Below are 18,036 nucleotides of genomic sequence, written 5' to 3' on the forward strand. Positions count from 1 at the left end.
GGAACAATTTTTAACCTCTCTAATTATCAAACTGTAACATAAACAACAGATTATGATCTCAATATATCCTACACTTTGTTGCCATTAAGTTTTTCAACAAACTAAATGCGAAAAGATTGTGTACCTTTCCCTTGTGCTATTATTATCAAGTGAAGCTTTTACATTCCTTTCTAATGCTTAGGTGCCTAGCTGGTAGCTCCAAGTGTTAAATCAGTTGTTAATTCCCTAATCACATGCCTTTCTCTCAATCGCTTTTGCTAAGTAGCATTTGCATTTAATTAAGTACATCTTAATTAGCTGATGGTTAATATTCTTGAAGTAATTTTCTTCTAAGAAGCCTAAGCAGAAACGGCACTGATTTCAATGAAGACAAATACACTGGTTACTCACATCTGTTCATTATGCAAAAATGACAGAAAGTTGGTCTAATTGTTTAATGATATGTAAACATTGTAGGATTGTAAACTGTTTGATTTGATGGTTTGTGTGTACAAATTTTCTGCGGTTTTGCTTTCAGTGTAGTATCATGCACTCTACTCCTCACTGAAAGAAAAATGGCAAACGTGATACTTCTGCCACTTACTCAAAAAACCCATTGTGAATCTCATAAACATGTATGCTTCTGTTTTTTTCTTTTTTTTTTTTTCAACAAGAAAATTGAGAGTACAAGCACAGATATCATCATCTTATTTACATTTTTACCCTTTCTGCACAGATAAACTAGAGACTTATAGAAAAGGCCACTGACTGCTGTTCTTTGCCTATGCAAATACTGGAAGATATATATACCTTTTAAAATGGAACACTAAATTTTAAAATATGATTTTGACTTTTTTAAAGCAAACATTTGCAATGACAAATGACTATCAATGACAAGAAGTAATAATATATGAAATGAAAATAGCTGGATCTTAGAAACCCACCATATCCAGTGTTTTTACAATCAAAGATAACAGCATGGTAACACACTCAAGGAAAAAATAATGATCTTTTAATAATTTTCTATTCCTTAATGAGATGAAACACCACATTTTACAAGCAATAACTTCTTGTTAATGGCTATATGCAAATTTCTTCTTTATTCACCTTATGGGAAAAATAATTCTGATGAGTGGGATGACACTGGCTTCAGGAACTCCCACATTCATGCAGAAATATAATTTCAAAAATAGTACCTGAACACTTCAGCTCCTTCTCTGGAACCAAACAGTAAATGAGCTCAGTCACAGCTTACAGGGTAGCATTGTGTTTGCTAACCTTTCCCACAACACAGCATATCACCAACTGTGTAGGCAAAAGGCAGAAGCAGGTAACACTCTGCAAGTGGTTTATAGGAGAGCTGAACAGAGTGAAAGCCATTCTGCTCCAGAGGTAAGACAGTGCTGGTTACAAGGTTTCTTCTCTGTCCTTAAAGTCATCCAAATTTTCAGTCACGCAAATTTCAAGAAAAGTGAGTAGTTGATAAAAAAATCCAGGTCAGTATTCGTTAATACATCAGGTAAATAATACAATAATCCACCATGAACCATATACAGAGCAGTTACAATAACAACCAGAAACAAAATAACACCCTATACCTTGAAATAATGGTAATAATAAAGGGAAAACTCTAACACAAAAATTAAGAACATATATTTAAGATGGATATTTCCTGCTATAATTGCTTCAGATGGAAAACATCTTTGCATATTCTTTGGCAGTAACTTAAAAATAATGGTTAAATATAATGAACTAACACCTTCAGATACAATATTAATGTTTCCAGTAATCCCATTTTCATGTCTGGTAATGACAGAACATATGTACCTTCATTTATATTAAAGTCATCTATCAGGATTACAGTTATGTAGACAGAGTCTAAATTTGCCAGACACAAATAAAACCAGGGAAAGAAATAGTACTTCTTTACCCAAATAATATATTTTTGTTTAAAATGCAGGGACATGTGGCCAGATCAAACAGCAGTATGAAAAAATAATATCCCATAACTATGCTAAAATAGAAATATACAGAAAATTGAAGAAGAAAACCCCAAGAAACCAAAATCAAAACCAATAGAACACTATGCACTTTTTTTCCATGAAAGGGAAAACTTATTTGGGCTTGACTTCTTTACTCAATGAGAGTGAGAAAACTGAAAAATAACTGTTCTCTTTTTGCCATCTTAAGATTTCTGGTAGCCACTTTGAAATGTCACCTCATATTCCTTTATGCCCTTTCTAAATTTTAACCATATTTTGCTAGATTTATTCAGGTTGAAAACATGAGTTTGCTCAGAAAGTATTGAAAAATATTTTTCCAATTCTCTCTATATTTCTAAGTGATGAGGGTGACAGAAGCCACAGTATCAGCTCCCTTAAGCATACAACAATCACTTGGCTACCGAGGATCTCAGCTAAAAAAAAAAAAAAAAAAAATTAAAAAAAAATAGATACACAGATGAGGCAAGTTCCTTCACTACACACACAAAGGCACACTGAGGGTGTCTTGTAGCACTAAACATGGTTTAAAAAGTAACACAGACCTTTCTATCTCTGACACAACCTGTAAGGTACTCAGCGCATATTTTGTATTATATGAATCAAAGACTGATGGAAAACTCTTCCTACAGATGATACTTCTTTGATTCTTCACTACTTCTGATAGCACTGAATATTTGAAAGCATGAAATAGGCTGTAAATGAACTACTAAAGTCAGTATCTGTGAAAAAGCCTGACCTAAACAGGGATAGTGAAGAATTAATCCAAATTAATTAAACTGAGACTTTGAAGAAGATTAGTTAAACTGTATTAACATTTTATATGGCTATCTTAGTCAGAAAGAGAAAATTCTTCACAAATAAAATTAGGAACACTTTAACTTCAAATAAGAGGATTTACAGACACATTTAATATAGTTTAAGTAATTATTTTTGCAGTTAATTTGGATCAACTTTGGAAAGTGCCTTCATGCATATAAGCAAAGTAAACAAAAACTGAAACATGATATGCCTTTAGCTGAAAATCTCCTGGTCTTTTAACTTGATGCTATAGTAGACTTGTACCACAGGGATAGAAGTTCAATAATTCTAATAAAGACTCCAGCAGAGTACCCAAACACTGCCTAACAACAGGAGTAAAATTTTCCTACTGCTTGACAGGTAGTTGAAACATTTTCATGGTTCATTTGCTAATGTAGTCTTACTGAGAATGATAAAGAACAGAGAATACAAGTGTATTGATCATAACCAAGCAGAGTTGCCTACTAGTGTCAAATAAGCCAATCAAATGTCATCTTGATATGAAAGAAAAAATAAGTTTGATGACAGGCTACGGTCCCATTGAGAATAAAATCAATATTAGTCATGGGACCAACTGGGATCAATATGTCAAACCAATAGGCCATTTTAGCAGGAAGGGGAAAGGAGGGGAAAAGTGCTGACAGAGCTAAAAGGAAAAAAGAGGACAGTGAGAACCTTGAGGATGAGATCACTTGAAAATTCACATTGCATTTCTAAAAACACTTGTCAAAAGCACCAAGCCACCTTGAAAAGATACAGCTAGTTCCAAGACTAGCTAGGTGGTTCCAAGATCAGTTTTTTCTCATAAACTTTTCTCAATCAAGCCACGATTCATAAAGTGAAAAATATATGTTCAAGTATGACTTCCAGAAAAAAGATTAAAAAAACTTCCTCCATTTGCATTTAAAATGTTAAAGAAGGTGTACTGTGTTTAAAAGTCAAGAAAAGTCTTTTCATGGGCTTCAGAAATAGTGATGGTGTTATCTGAATACTGGCAACAGTAGGATTTAAAATACATGGATTTGAAAATGCAACATGCATTTATTGAAATGTGTCCTTTTGATTATTTAAAAACCCCATGTTTTATTAAGCACTGAAAATTACTGTACTACTTTTTCACTGCTGAGTATTCTCAGCAAATTTTTAATTTCATCGTATATGGACACATAGACTGCTATAGCCTTTTAAAAGGTACTTCACAGGTAAAAGCCTTTTCACAGGTATTTTATTTTAAGTGCTATTTTACACATTTCCCCCTCCCATTCAGTAATGTCAAAGTAACCCGGAGAACAAGTTTGGGAAGGGCACTGGAATGTCAATGACTTCAAACCAGTTTGATTAGAAATGGTATTTCTGATGTGCTGATCTGAACTAGACTAACTTTTAGGGATATGAGTTAGGAATAGAAGCATAAAAACGAAATAATAGGCAAGAAAAGCAGTAGCACGAAAACAATGTGACAGTTCCATAATGTCAGTAAAATGACAGTGCTCACCACAATCATTCCAATGATTCCCCACACTGAGTTACCAGTCTGCATATTTTCAGCAGCTACCTTAAATGGCCTGGTTTTTCAAGACACAAACATTATCTTTGGTTAATAAAGTTATACATTTAAGCTAAAAAACTACAAAAAGTTGCATCGTAAATGGGTTTATAAATACTTCAGCAGTGCAGTATTTTCCTAGAATTTGGCCACCAACAGAGTAATGATATTCTTTTCTATAATGCAAAATCTTACCTCACGGATGAAGTGAATGATTAATGGCCTGCACCTGACAGAATATTAAGTGACTTTTTCAGTTGGTCAATTATCTAGTATTTCACTACCATACTGTGAATTTGCAGCAAGTTTACAACTGTGCCTTCATATACATTGTCACACCTCCTGCCACACAAAGACACATGTAGCTCAAAAGGGGGTTTAAGAGAATAAGAAAAATTATTTTATATGGCAAAAGATGATTGCAAACATTTTCCTTGCATTATTCATCCAGCTGCAGCTAGTAAAGAGTTGTCACCCTCTATATAATCTGACAGCTCAATTCAATCACAGTTAAAACATAGGACCCAAGAGGTGTAAGAGAGATCACTGCTACTGTCATGTTTACACATTTCTGAGAAATGGTTTTTAAATTAATTTCATGGATGCTTTTGTCTGTGTCCTACTACTGGCAGATAAAATGCAGTCTTTGGAGAACACCTTTTTATCCATCTTGCAATGAATATCTCATCATTATGAGTGGAAGGCACAGCATGCCTTTAGGGAGCTCAGACTGTGAAATAATCTTCTCTTTTGGAAACATTTTCATAGTCTTTCTCCCAAGAAGACTAAAACTAACCCATCCTTTTGACTTTTTTTGTTTTACCTAGCCTCTACATGTATGGATTCAGAGAAGGAGCTGCCAGGAAAACAACCAGAGGTAAATGCCACTACATCTTACAAACCTACTCTGTGGAAGGAAAATATAATAGCACTGTCACAAATAAACAAAAAAAACCACCTCCAGGAGTACATCTGCAAGTTTAGGGACATTAAAACTTCTTCACTCTGTTAATAAGTTATGCAAGATAATGTCCTAAGTCACAGAAGCCTGAGAAATTTCATTGTAGATTGACACCTACTCACAGAAATAAATTGTACCCTGAAAATAAGGTTCTCCTTCCCTGGTGGTTTTCTAGAAGCTTCCCACAATGTATAAGATGGTTCTAGCTTATGTAATTCTTCTTCTTCCCCTCTTTAAATAAAAAAACCTCAATTCTGAGGCATCCAGAACAAGAAATTTCATGTATTTTCTTTTTATTATCTTTTCTCTGGAAAACATGAATACAGCAATTTACTATTCATAAAATAGTATCAGTACCAATAAAGGATGTCTAAATAAAATTAGAAACAAACATCTGATAATTCCTAGGACAAGATTTACATACTTAATCCACAAGTTAATCCCCCAAAACTACATCAAGAAACCAAAGAGTAAATGCCAAAATGAAAGGTGCCTTTGTATAATGCAGTTTTTTTAACTGTATAATCACATGCTTATTATTTTTCCACTGGGTCCCTTCCTCCTTCAGTTCACAGATTGGAAACTCCTTAACGGGGAGCTATTTGGTATTTTTAGTTTTATTCTCTTTGTTCAAGTCATGATCCAATGTTTTATTTACCACACACTAATTAAAAGTGTTATTAAAAGAGAATTGGCATTTTCGCTAAGATCTTTCTGTCATGACTATCAGACGCCCACCAGCACAGCATTATTTTCAGAACACTGCAGATGTGGCAGGTCAGCATTATTTATATTTTGCTGATGCTGAACAAAAGCAGAGCAAAATTAAACCCTGAAGAATAGGACAACTAAGGTTAGTTGTTTCACAGATATTGCATTCATTTCTACAAAACACCCACTTAATCACCAAAGGAAATATATCTGTCTCACAAATAAGTGGCAAATTCTGTGGAGAAAATGCCAGGTTGGCACAGCTAAATTCTTCTTTCTGCTGTATTCACATAAGGACTGGACAAACTTAATTTCCTAATGTTTGAAGGCTTTCTTTTGAAAATTAAAATATGAAATTTTGATGTAATATTTCTTTTCAGTTTTCTAGTTTAAAATAGAAGTTAAATGATAAGTAGTATTTCTGCCATGGGTGTTGCACTGATGCTTGAAACTGCTGCTGTGTCTGTTCTCATGAGAAAAAAGTAGAAACAGACTAAAACTTATTGCATTCCAGCCCAAGAAGTCATGAATTTTCTTTTCTTCCCCATTCTCTGGCTTCTTATCCAGCCTTATTTTCTCCAGACACTATTCTTAGTCTGTCACCTCACTGTCCTTTTCACCCATACCCCCAAATTCTTTCCAGCTGCTTGTCAAATCCTCCCATGGGCTGACCCTTAGCAGATTAAATACCTCACCAAATTCATTCCTAATGCTTGTCATGTAGAGACATTTTATAACTTTGTGTTCTTTACTTGGTCTCAGGAAATTGCCCTGGAGGAAACCAGGGTCAAATCCTATCTTTCCCCAGCTTTCAACCCAATTTTTTGGCCAGAACATTGCAGTTCTTCCTCTTGTCTTGCCTTTTTTCACCAAGTCCGAGGTATAAATCTGTATTTCCTTCTGCTGGGGTTGAGGCTATGTAGTCACAAACTATCTGCACTCCAATATCTGAAAGAGATCACTGGGAACACTGAAGAGACTGGTATCAATTGTTGACCTTAATTTTGAGTAATCATTGTGTCTCCACATGTTTTACTTCGAAGTTTCTGAAGTATCTAGTGAAGCTGCTGCTTGTGCACAAGAGTTGCAAGAATTGAGAAATTACAAGTATCATCTTAAGGCTCTAAGTGACCACTGGAGCAGTTGTCTGGCGAAATCAAGTATCTTTTGGCAGATAAGGGTGATTTTTTCCTCAATCAGTACTCAACACAAATTATGATCTATGAGAAAGGTCAGACAATGAGCTGCTCTAGGCTGGAAGTACTGAGAGTAAAATTCCCATTTATTCTGTCTCAACATGAGTAGCTCATGATGAGGCCTTTATCCTCACCATTTATCAACACAGTGGTTTCACAGCTTTGAAATTTGGCAACATTTATCTAGAAAATGGACCATAATATGCAAGTTGTTGTAAAATATAAATAGGCCTGTGCCACATTTTCTCAGATGGAAAACTGTCTGCCATCAAACCTAGTGAGAATATACTGTCTTAGAGCATTTTATCATAAAGATAAAAAGACTAGTGCTGTGTCATATAATCTCCTGAGAAAGTGGTACTTAATGTATAGCTCTATAGAATTATTTTTATATATAACAGAATTAGATGCAAAATTGCCTCTTCTAAATAAGTATTGTAAAAATATTTCAAATATTTTCTGGGTATGTTCTAGGGAGTTAACAAGTTGACACACAAACCCAAAACCAAATGACTTCAATACAGTTCTAGAAATCCTGTTCCATAATCCATCCATAACTCCTTAACCTCCTTTTTCTTTCTTGCCTCCTAATAGCCTAATTTGAAGTAATAAATGGAAAAACTGTACCTCATTAAATTGATCTTCCTAAAGAAATTCCAATTGTTATGAAGTATATCTACTATTATCCCTCTCTGCATTCTTACCATGATGAACCTTGGAGTTTAATCAGAATTGGGTTCCTGCATTGCTGAATATTACACAAATCAAAATACATGCATCAAAATCCCTCCCCTCTAATTTAGTAACATGCAGTTCTTGCAGTATCCTACTGGTGGGCCATCAAAAACAAAATAAAGATACTAATAATAGCGATTATATAAAACACTGCACTCTCTTGGATCCATTTAAAAAACTTCCCACTCCAGCAGCCTCTACTCTTAGAAGTCCAAAATTTTTACAATAATGCAGCATTACATTTTAGAAGTAAACTGGTCAAAATACGTCCAACTTGTCTGACCAGACAGCCACATTATGATCTATTACACTAGACAAAGATTTTGGTAATTAGGTTGGCCTACCTGTTTTTACCTTAATTATATTATTTGTAGACATTAATGTCTCATTAGACATTGTCCATACCATGTGCAACTCCATCTTCAAACACCTATGATAAATTGGAAACAAGGGCCTGATGCACTAAGTGCCAATGTTTATTTGACTATGCAGATGGAACAATGGTTTTGTTTTATTTATCCCTTAAACTGAAATCATCGCATCAAACTACAGGCAAACTATTAAAGACAGGGATAAAAAAAGTTATGTATTTCATTCTTTCCATATAATTAAATTACTACCTGTTACACAAATACTAAAAGCATCCATTCTTTTATGAAACTCAGTAGTGACATGTCACTTTCCTAATATCAAGATGAGAGATAAAAAGGAATTGGTGTCCTGAGACTTCAGAGATCGTTTAAGCAGTATACTGTACTCTTGTTTTTCCTTACATTCCTTTATATTAAACAAAACAAATATTTTTAAAAATAAACACCTTAAAAATCTAATGGTGTGAAATATAATGGCCTGAGAGTGTCAGTTTTCAAGTCAGTTAAATTCAATTTATTTTATTGAAATTTTTATTTCACTAAGAAATTTGTAAATATACCAAGCATCCAAGAAACATATTCAGTAGTTCCTTATGTTAGCAGAAAAATTAAAGGAAAGGAAGGAAAAGCTTTGGTATAAGTTTCATAGCCTATGTACTTACAGTGAGGAACAGAGTATACATTTTAGATTTGATTTAAATGCCTCAGATGGACATCCAAAAAGCTGTCAGCAGCAAAGAACAGTTTAAAACAATGCTATTATGATATTAGCTAGGAAACAAAATTGGGAAATGATGACTAATTTCAACATAACCAAGTTCCTGTAAGCAAAAGGCACTATGAGCTCAAAGGAACTGTCATTAGCTACTGTATTTTTCTGCTAATTGACGGCTGAGCGTTGACCAGATTTTGATCTGGGTTTTCTTACAGGCATAACTGAATAATTCAATGTAATTTGAACTTGAATCTGGCTCTTCATTCTTTATAAAGAACTAAGTCATAAAGTGACACAAAGTGGTATTTTCTTTTCTAAATAATCATAATAAAATCCAACCAGTCTGATGGTTTTTTCATGAAATGCATAAAAGCTGCACAATAGAAATGCCAGAAAAATAGATTCTTTACACGTGGGGACACCTACAAAATACCTCTGCTCAGGTCCATTGAATCTCTTATTGTTTCCCATCATGAAAATAAATGATGACCAGAAGACTACTCAGCATTTGATTAAAACCATAAATATACAGAAAGACCCAATTCTGAAATCAGCCAAAATAATTTAAATAAAAATTGTTGCACCAGCGAAACTTCAGCTTTTCCTGAAATTTATTTGACATATTTCATTACCTGCTTATGGTAAGATGATATAAAGCCACAACCAAAAAATTAAGGAAGGAAATTGAGATATTCATCAGGAAACTATAGAAGAAAATTTAAATTAGATGAAAAAGTTTTGTAAGATTTACTTTAAAGTAAAATTTAACAAAAATAAGAGAAGAGGTATTTCAGCTTCTCCAACTGTTGAGAAAAACAGCAAGGCAAATGAAACATAGGATGTTTTATTGCTGAAGTATGGTGTCTTTTGTTAGTCTCACTAGCTGAGAATAAACACAGATAAAGGACAGAAATGTCCTCTGTTCCATTTTGGTCAGTATAGTGTTTTCAGCTCTTGATAAAGTAGCTAAACTATTTGGTTTGTTATGTCTCTAAATCAAACAGACCAATCTACCTTCTATGTCTTTTAATTGATACCAGCACTACTGCTTTGCCTCCAGTATTGGAGAACTGGTAAAATCCTCACATTTGCATCAGCAAACAGCGATGCCAGTGGTGTCAGTCTCAGAAAAACCGGACCTGTGTCACCCACATCCATACGTGTGCCAGGAAGGACCTTGTGGCACTCAGCTGCATCAGCATGCACCTCTGCCTGCACAACTCCAGCAGCAATTCTGCTACTTCATGGAGTTGTAGGAATTTGCATATACACAAAGAGCCTTGATGTTGCCATGGCTCCCTCGTCCAAGGCAAGTGACTCTCAGCTGTGAGGCAGAAGATGGCAACCACTCCTGTCTGTCCCCTGTACAGCTACTGTAACCAACAATTAGTGACTCCAACAAGATCTGGAAGAAATCTGCACTTCAAAAGTGAGATCTCTTTTGTCTGGAGTAACACATGCAGCAGTAGACAGCCCAATATGCTATAAAGGCTGTAAACCAAATTATTATCTTTATCTATTATCTAAATTCTAATATTTATCTATTATCTAAATTCTAATATTTATTATTATCTAAATTCTTAGAAAATGAGCAAGTCATTTGAGATGACTGTGTGAGGATCAGGACACTCCAGTCAATGCCAGTACCTGAGCTACAGCCTTCAGCCCAAAGGAAAAGTGAAAAAAACAAAGTGAACAAGCATTTTAAAGAATTTAATCAGTAATAAATATTGCAGAATTTTATGTCAGAAATTATATTTCCTTACATATGCGTATCACAAATATGTCTGTTAAAAAAGTGGAGAAGCAGCCAGCTTTCCCACTATGGACTTTAAATAATGCAGAGATATTTTTGAAACTGTATTCTTCACAGACTGTCATAGCTACAGAGAAATAGAACAAATTCATCTGTTCTAAAATTACTCTTCTGTGTGTGAACTGTGTTAATACACTTAATAATAGATAGTATGTACATAGGTGTGGTGTGCATGAATGTGTGTGTATGCCTTGCATATGTTACAGATGAAACAAAAATATTAATATCAATTTTTTTTAAAAGGCATTCTATCCTTAACAAAAGTTAATCTGAAGAATGGAACACAAGCAACTGATGTCTAATTATTAAAATTATGTCGTGTCTGGGAGCTTCCAGCTTTTTTTCGCCTAAAAAACTCCCTTGTAAATTTTCCTGGAAGATTTACTAAGAATATTTATTCAGAAAATGTTCTTTCCATTGTAAAAGACTGAAGTTCCATTTATATAATAAAATACATCAAAGTTAATTATAGCCTCTGCAATGACAACCTGGGGAATGTCATGTTTTTTCAGCATGAATGAAAATTCTGATTACTGCCATCCACTGTGGAAAGAGTGACAATCACAGGCCTCCAGCAAAGAGATAGGAGGATAACTTATTGTTTGCTGCTGTCTCAAAGGCTGTAATGACTCTTATCTAAATACCAAAATGAAGAGAAAAGCTAATTCCAATTATATGAAACAACTTCACAAACATTGCTGCTTGATTCTATCTGAGAAGCCAAACATCCAGGTCAAGACATATTATCCCAATGAATCATGCTTAAGGTATATATGATATGATATGATTGATATGATTGATATGATATGATGCAATAGTGCACAGAAAGAGAAGCTACAAATCAGTGTTGGGTTCATTTTACATTAAAGCTACAGAGCTTTATCCATCTAGGGTACAGTGCTTAGTCTGAAATATCAGCCTTTTTCATTTTATAAAGCAGAAGGCAAGGGCACAATATGATCTTTTTTTGGATACATTTAAGTTCCTTCATTTCAACCTTTCCTATCCAAGCACTTAAAGATTTAAGGTTGGCTTAATACCTGATAATAATAAGAAGATGATCACTTAAAGAGATGGAAGATAACATTGTCAAGCAAAGTTTAGTTTGAGGAACAGCAATCTTATGCAATAGTTAATGATTTCAGTACTGTTTTCTTTTGTGGTCCCTTTTATCTGTAAAACTGAAATTAAATTCCCTGTGTGCTACTAAGATCAAAAATACAGGAATACATTTATATTAATAATTTCTATAATACAATTATAATAGAAATAATTTCTATAATACAATTATTATAGAAATTATGTGTCCTGTTAATAAAGGTACAGTATTTAACTGACAGTCAGTGCAGTCTTCCCCAAGATGTGCTCAAAGAACAATGAATATCACAAATTCCTTACGATGAATAATTTAAACCATAATGTTTCAACAGTGAAGAGTAGCATTCTCTAAACTTTATTTTAGTGGAACTAGCCTGAAGCTGTGGGGCTTGAAGCAAGACTTGCCTGACTGCAAAGTGTTTCTCTCTTGTATTTCGCAGAGCAGAATCTAGATACCTACAACTTTGGTTGAAGGACACCATAGAGATTTTCTTGATTGCCAGGGTAGGAGGCCAAAACACTAGATGGGAATTATCTGGGAAGAGGTGGTGGTGTTTAGAAAGTATTTAAGAGTTGTCTACAGGATTTCCAGTGGGTTGGTGCTGTGGGAGGCAAAGTAATAAGATGCTTGAGCAGAGTCAGTTTTGGGGGAGACTGCTGAGGTTGGTGGGTCTTTGTTTGCTTCTACTGCATCATACTAATCCCTCTCAGGAGAGAGTGAAGCAGAAGACACTTGGTATTACTGGTGAAGCACACAGAAGATTGTTTACTAAGGAAGGAATTTCAAAGAAGGAATTTCAAAAGGCCTGGAGCAGTTCATTACATTACTCTCCATTGCTTTTGCATCTTCTCAAATGTAATTGAACACATATTTTTGTGACTGGACAGCTGGATCATCAGATCTTCACAAAACAAGACATCATTGCAATTTGTTTTCTCCTTTCTTTGAAGCTAAGCGCACAGCTCTTCAATCTTAAAGACTGACAGGCCAAATCCTGACTTCTCACTCTTTCTGAGGCAGATTACTGATATAGGCAATGTAGAAGGCCATATATTTACAGCAAAATATAATTCAGAAAGAGAGACAAAAAAATGATACTGGGAGTAATAAAGTTAAACACAAGTCTTCAAAGTCAAATTTGGCCAAAACCAAAGCCCATGAAGTGCCAAGAGCAAATCCTGTAAGCTTCAATAGAAAATATCATATATATAAAAATCTCAAAGTTTTTTTAATGGATCAATTGATTTCTCCAAATATGCAATAAGTTATAGTCATTATAAATTACTAAATTAAAATTAGGAAGAAATTATGTTAGATGTGTGAGAAAACACAATTCCTCAAAATAAAGTCAAGCCAAACTAACCATAATCTAGTAAAGAAAAACATAGTCTTTTTGTTTTACAGATTTTAAAGTATCTTCACAATTATTTAGGAAACACCTTGATTTTCAAGGAAAAGGCCATTTTTCATCTGAATATGTATACAAAAACCCCTGCAAATAGTTTCAGTATTGTTGCCAAGAAATTATCAAATTGCAAAGGGAAGTTTTTTGAGTTAAGGACATAGAATATGGTAGATTGAATATTGTAATTCTAGGCTAATCTCTTTCTGAACTGTGAAGATGGTTACTAGTTCTCTTAGGTGTATGCAGAAAAATAACATTATAACTAAGCATTTCAATGTAATCCCCAAAACTCAATTGCAATCTAAAGTCTTCAGCAGGAAAGCTCAAGATTTAAATATCTCTATAATCAGTTCTTATTACTTCTGACTGATGTAATTTCAAAATATTTTTTGCAGCTGTTAACACTCATCAGAGGTGTCCTCTTACTTAATTCTCTGTTGGAACTAAGAAGCTGCTTACCATACTACACTGCAGTCAATACAATTATTTTAATTTATCTGCTGCTCTAGACTATAATATTGTTAATGAATAAAGACTATTCTCTCAACAGTAATTCATGAACCTTCAGTAGATTAAAGTATTCTGTAAGCAGCTTTCAAAATTGGCTTTTATGAGTGTGTCATGCAAGATCTGTTTTGTCTCACAGAAGATAATTGAATAATGGTTGTATTTTTTTTTTGACCTTTTGAAGAAGTAAGACAGCTTGGACTGTCAACCCAACTCTGTAACGCTCATCAAACCATCCTTTTTAATAAACATATTATTATTTTTCTTCCAGCTACACTTACTGCAATGCATCTTACTTTGCTCACATTTTATTTGTTCCTAGGCTCAGAGGATCAGCTTTGTTAGTGGGATTACATCAGGGAATTCAGTCAAGCCACTGCAGGCATGAATCTGATCCATTGGCAAACAATAGCTGTTTTCTATTTAATTTTCTCTAAGTCATTTTGTGAAGCTTTGAAACCATACACAGTGAAGGAGCTGGGTGCAAGAGCAGCTAGAGGTCTTACTCTTCCTCGCCAGTATTAATGGACATTTATATCTATTCCAGACAGCTTGGTTTTAAGGATCAAGAAAGCTGAGAACAACAACTGATACCCTTTTGGACCCCATTTTAGCGTCTTCCCTCTAGCTGGCGTGGGCCGTAGGGAAAAGCATCCATCTTACCATCGCCGTTGACGCAAACGACAACAGGAACCTGTGTGCCAGGGCCACACGGCTTTTCATTGTCAGGAATGCATTCCTCCAGCCCCGTGATTCTCCAGTCATAGCAAGAGGGCTCTTCACATGGGATGGCTTCCAAAAGGTGAGGACAGTTTCCCGTTCCTCCTGTAGGCTCATTGGTGATGCGACGCTTCCTTAGTTTAAAGCCTGAAATGCCCATGAAAATAACAATTCAACTCTAAAAAGTGAAGTGAAGCACTTTTTATCTGTCTACACCTGAGTGAACAGTTCTGTTTGTCTTCTCTGTAAAACATACCACAGACACTCAGCAGAACAATGCACTTCAGATAACTGGGTAGAAGAACTCAATAAAGAAGGACTAGAGATAAAATTTCACAAGTTTCAATGTTTTGAGCCTCCTCAGGCTCAGGAAGCTTTGCCTTAAACCCCTGTTTATCACAGTCATGCAGACTCCAGCAAGGAGACAGGATCATTTCCTGAGCATCACTCTTGCAAGATCCATCTCATTTTATAAATCTTGACTACATTGTTGGGTCACCATTTTCTCAAATAAATTGTTTGTTTTCTTCTCAGGTATGTTCCAACAGAAATGGACTATCAAGTGAAATCAGCTTACAAACACTCGTTTCCTCTCCAATCCTCCAAAACAAAACAGAATAATAAAAAGACAACTTCTGAGAAAAATAAAAGCAGGAAAATAAACTCAAAATAAACCTGTGACTACATTTTCAGTAATATTTCGTTGCCAGCATCTAGAAATTTCCTTAAGATTACCTAAACTCATTTTGGAATGGACAAACTGATGGACATTTATGCACTGTGTCATCTACTGGGCCAATGCCAGCAACAAAAAGCAATCCACTCTCTCCTTTCAGGATGGCTTATTGAAAAAAAACAGACTAAATGCAGTCAGAAAAACCTAACCATACTAAACGGATTCAAGAAATAGTTTGTCTTTTCACATCTTTTCACAATCTCTTTTGTTTTATATCAGTAGTCAGGCAAGCTAGTAATATACAGATATTTTTTTATAAAATACTAAATATAATATAGTCTGTCATTTCTACCAAGACACAAACTGAACAGGAGAGTTTTTGCACACATGTGCAAGAACTGATTCTTTGAAGATATGCCTCTTAATTCAATTATAGTAAGTATTTACTTTAAAAATACTGTTCCATTTATCTTCAGTTGCTGTTTGTTCTCCTTTTTTCTAAATTGAAGTCTTCAGCCAAATTATGTGCAAAAGGTTTAGCAAGCCTGACACAAAAGGCTGATACAATTTCAAAAATAAAGAACTCCTATATCTACAGCAACAAAGGATACAAATGATCTGGAAATATGTAGACAGACATGTTGCTAAAAGTGGGAGTGCCTGCACAATTTTCACATCATTCTCTCAGAAGAACTGTCAATGCAATTATAAAATAAAATGTAAGAATTTCCAGATAAGAGAAAAACATTGGCAGTTGAGAAAAGATCCCTGCTCATGTGTGCAGGAATAAAGGCCTGCACAAAGTGCATCCTAATGTACTTCTATTAGACAGATGTCCAAATCAGTCTCACAAACATAAACTTTATCCCTGAAAACATAGCAAATCTTTCAGTGATGGAACAGCAAGAAAAATAACAGACTATTTGACAGCTGTACTCAAACGAGACTTAATCTGATATATTTGCAGAACTGAACTGCTTTTTCCTTCTTGAACTGATCGAGGTTGGGTCAGAGTTTCGATGAACAGCTTTGTAAAACTTTTATTACTGCTGCCCAGACAGAAGTGTAGGTAGCAGCATGCCAGAAATATCCAGCTAAGCAAACACAGTAATCACAGTTCCTCCTTCCAGTGAACATATGTGGCTGCCCTTTCTTACAACTGTTTTCAACCAAGAAACCAAGTCTGTATTCCCAATTTTATCACATAATCACTTTGCAGCAATGACTAGGCCAGTTTTTCTCATTTGCAGCCAGAAGCCCACAGACTTCTAACATGAGGTCCCTGTCACTGTATTCTTGCTTTTCTATTTTGATATCAGGTTACTACAATCTGTTCTACATGGCAATAAGTTGTTAAACATGCTGAATTTGAAACCAACACATATGTCATAAGTAAAACAGCATCACGTATCAACAGTGAATGGTGACATCTCTTTGCCAGATCATGATTTACGGTCTAATGGTGAATTCCTAAGCTATTACTGAACTGTAAATATCTGCCTTGTACACTACATACCTCAAAGAAGGTTTCTGTCCTCCTTTTGTGACAGCGCCAAAGTTGTGATTTGAACACACAAACTGTATCCCTTTCAATCTAAGAGGAAGGTTTGAAACTGGAATTGACCTGCAAAAACCCAAACTGATCTTGAGAGCCTAGTAAACAAACAGGCTGCATTTTTGCTACCTTTGGTGTAACAGTGATGTCAAATGTAGTCCTAATTCAATGACTTTATTTTGATACCCAGAGGCACTAGATATACACTTCTTGGCACAAAATTTCGTGTGCTTGCATAACCTAGTGACTTACTTAGGAATAGTAAATATCACCATTGAAAGGCTCTGCTGAATTGTTACATACCCTTCTTGGCCTGAGGGTCATCACAGCTTTCATAGGTGCATGGTCCCCAGGCTGACCATGCTGAGGTCTCACACTCTGTAGGACAGGGAACGTGGCACAGCTGGGAGGTGCTGGGAAGAGGTCCTGTACACAGTTTACGGTCTACTGGCCTTGAAGCTGTCAAAACAAAATATTTCTCATATGTCACTGGTCATGATCCTTAGCTCTAAGTGGACAGAACCATCCTTTAGTCAGAAAGATTGTATTTCATAATTTTAATTGGATGACGTGATGGAAAATTGCCTGCCTTGAAAAAAGTTGAATGGAAGTCAGTTTACTCTTTGCATGAACAAAGTCAAATCCCATTATGTGGAGACATGGAGACTGTAGATATTGCAGCACCCTCTCAGACCCAGTCCTTTCCTTTGAGGGGTAAATTATACCAGCATAGTAATTTTTCACTTTGGATTCTACATAAATTGGTGTCCTGGTGTCTCATTACTTCTTCTTTTAAGAAACTGAACACAAAGCTGCATAAACACCTTCGCACTTGGTATATGTAAGCTATATGATACTATAACTTCAAAGGCCTGGTAATTAATATTTAAAAGATTATTTTTAAGCTTTAACCTGAAACACAGCTAAAATTTTGGCAAAAACTTTTTTCTTTAATGACCATCAAGTGCACACTCAGCAGTAAGATTTGTGCAGCAGCAACTTTAGCTCAAGAAAGGCTTTGTTTCAGCTATATATATGCTTTGCATTTACTATATATGTGTCGATAAATATGTATAGATCATGTACATTTGTAGTTGTAAAAACTGCACAAGATAATTTAGTTTTTAAAGTGTTGTTAATCTATAGAGACACATGTGAAGGCAGACTCTTCTGTTCTTTAAAAATCAATAACCGAAATCACCCTTCCCGTTCCATACTTTATTCTTTTGAATAGTACAAGTAA

The 18,036-nt window shown here is 35.0% G+C and overlaps 1 protein-coding gene across 1 annotated transcript in view; it reads right to left on the reverse strand.

Moving 5' to 3' along the window:
- THSD7A (thrombospondin type 1 domain containing 7A) overlaps positions 1-18,036 on the reverse strand; it is a 189,228-nt gene that overhangs the window by 75,593 nt on the left and 95,599 nt on the right. The window contains exons 5-6 of the mRNA XM_058800424.1: positions 17,097-17,252; positions 14,506-14,709 (exon numbers count right to left, since the gene is read on the reverse strand). Of these exons, the coding sequence (XP_058656407.1) occupies positions 14,506-14,709; positions 17,097-17,252 (360 nt within the window). The remainder of the gene's footprint in view (positions 1-14,505; positions 14,710-17,096; positions 17,253-18,036) is intronic.

This window comes from Ammospiza caudacuta, chromosome 1 (assembly GCF_027887145.1).
Source record: "Ammospiza caudacuta isolate bAmmCau1 chromosome 1, bAmmCau1.pri, whole genome shotgun sequence".
NCBI lineage: Eukaryota > Metazoa > Chordata > Aves > Passeriformes > Passerellidae > Ammospiza > Ammospiza caudacuta.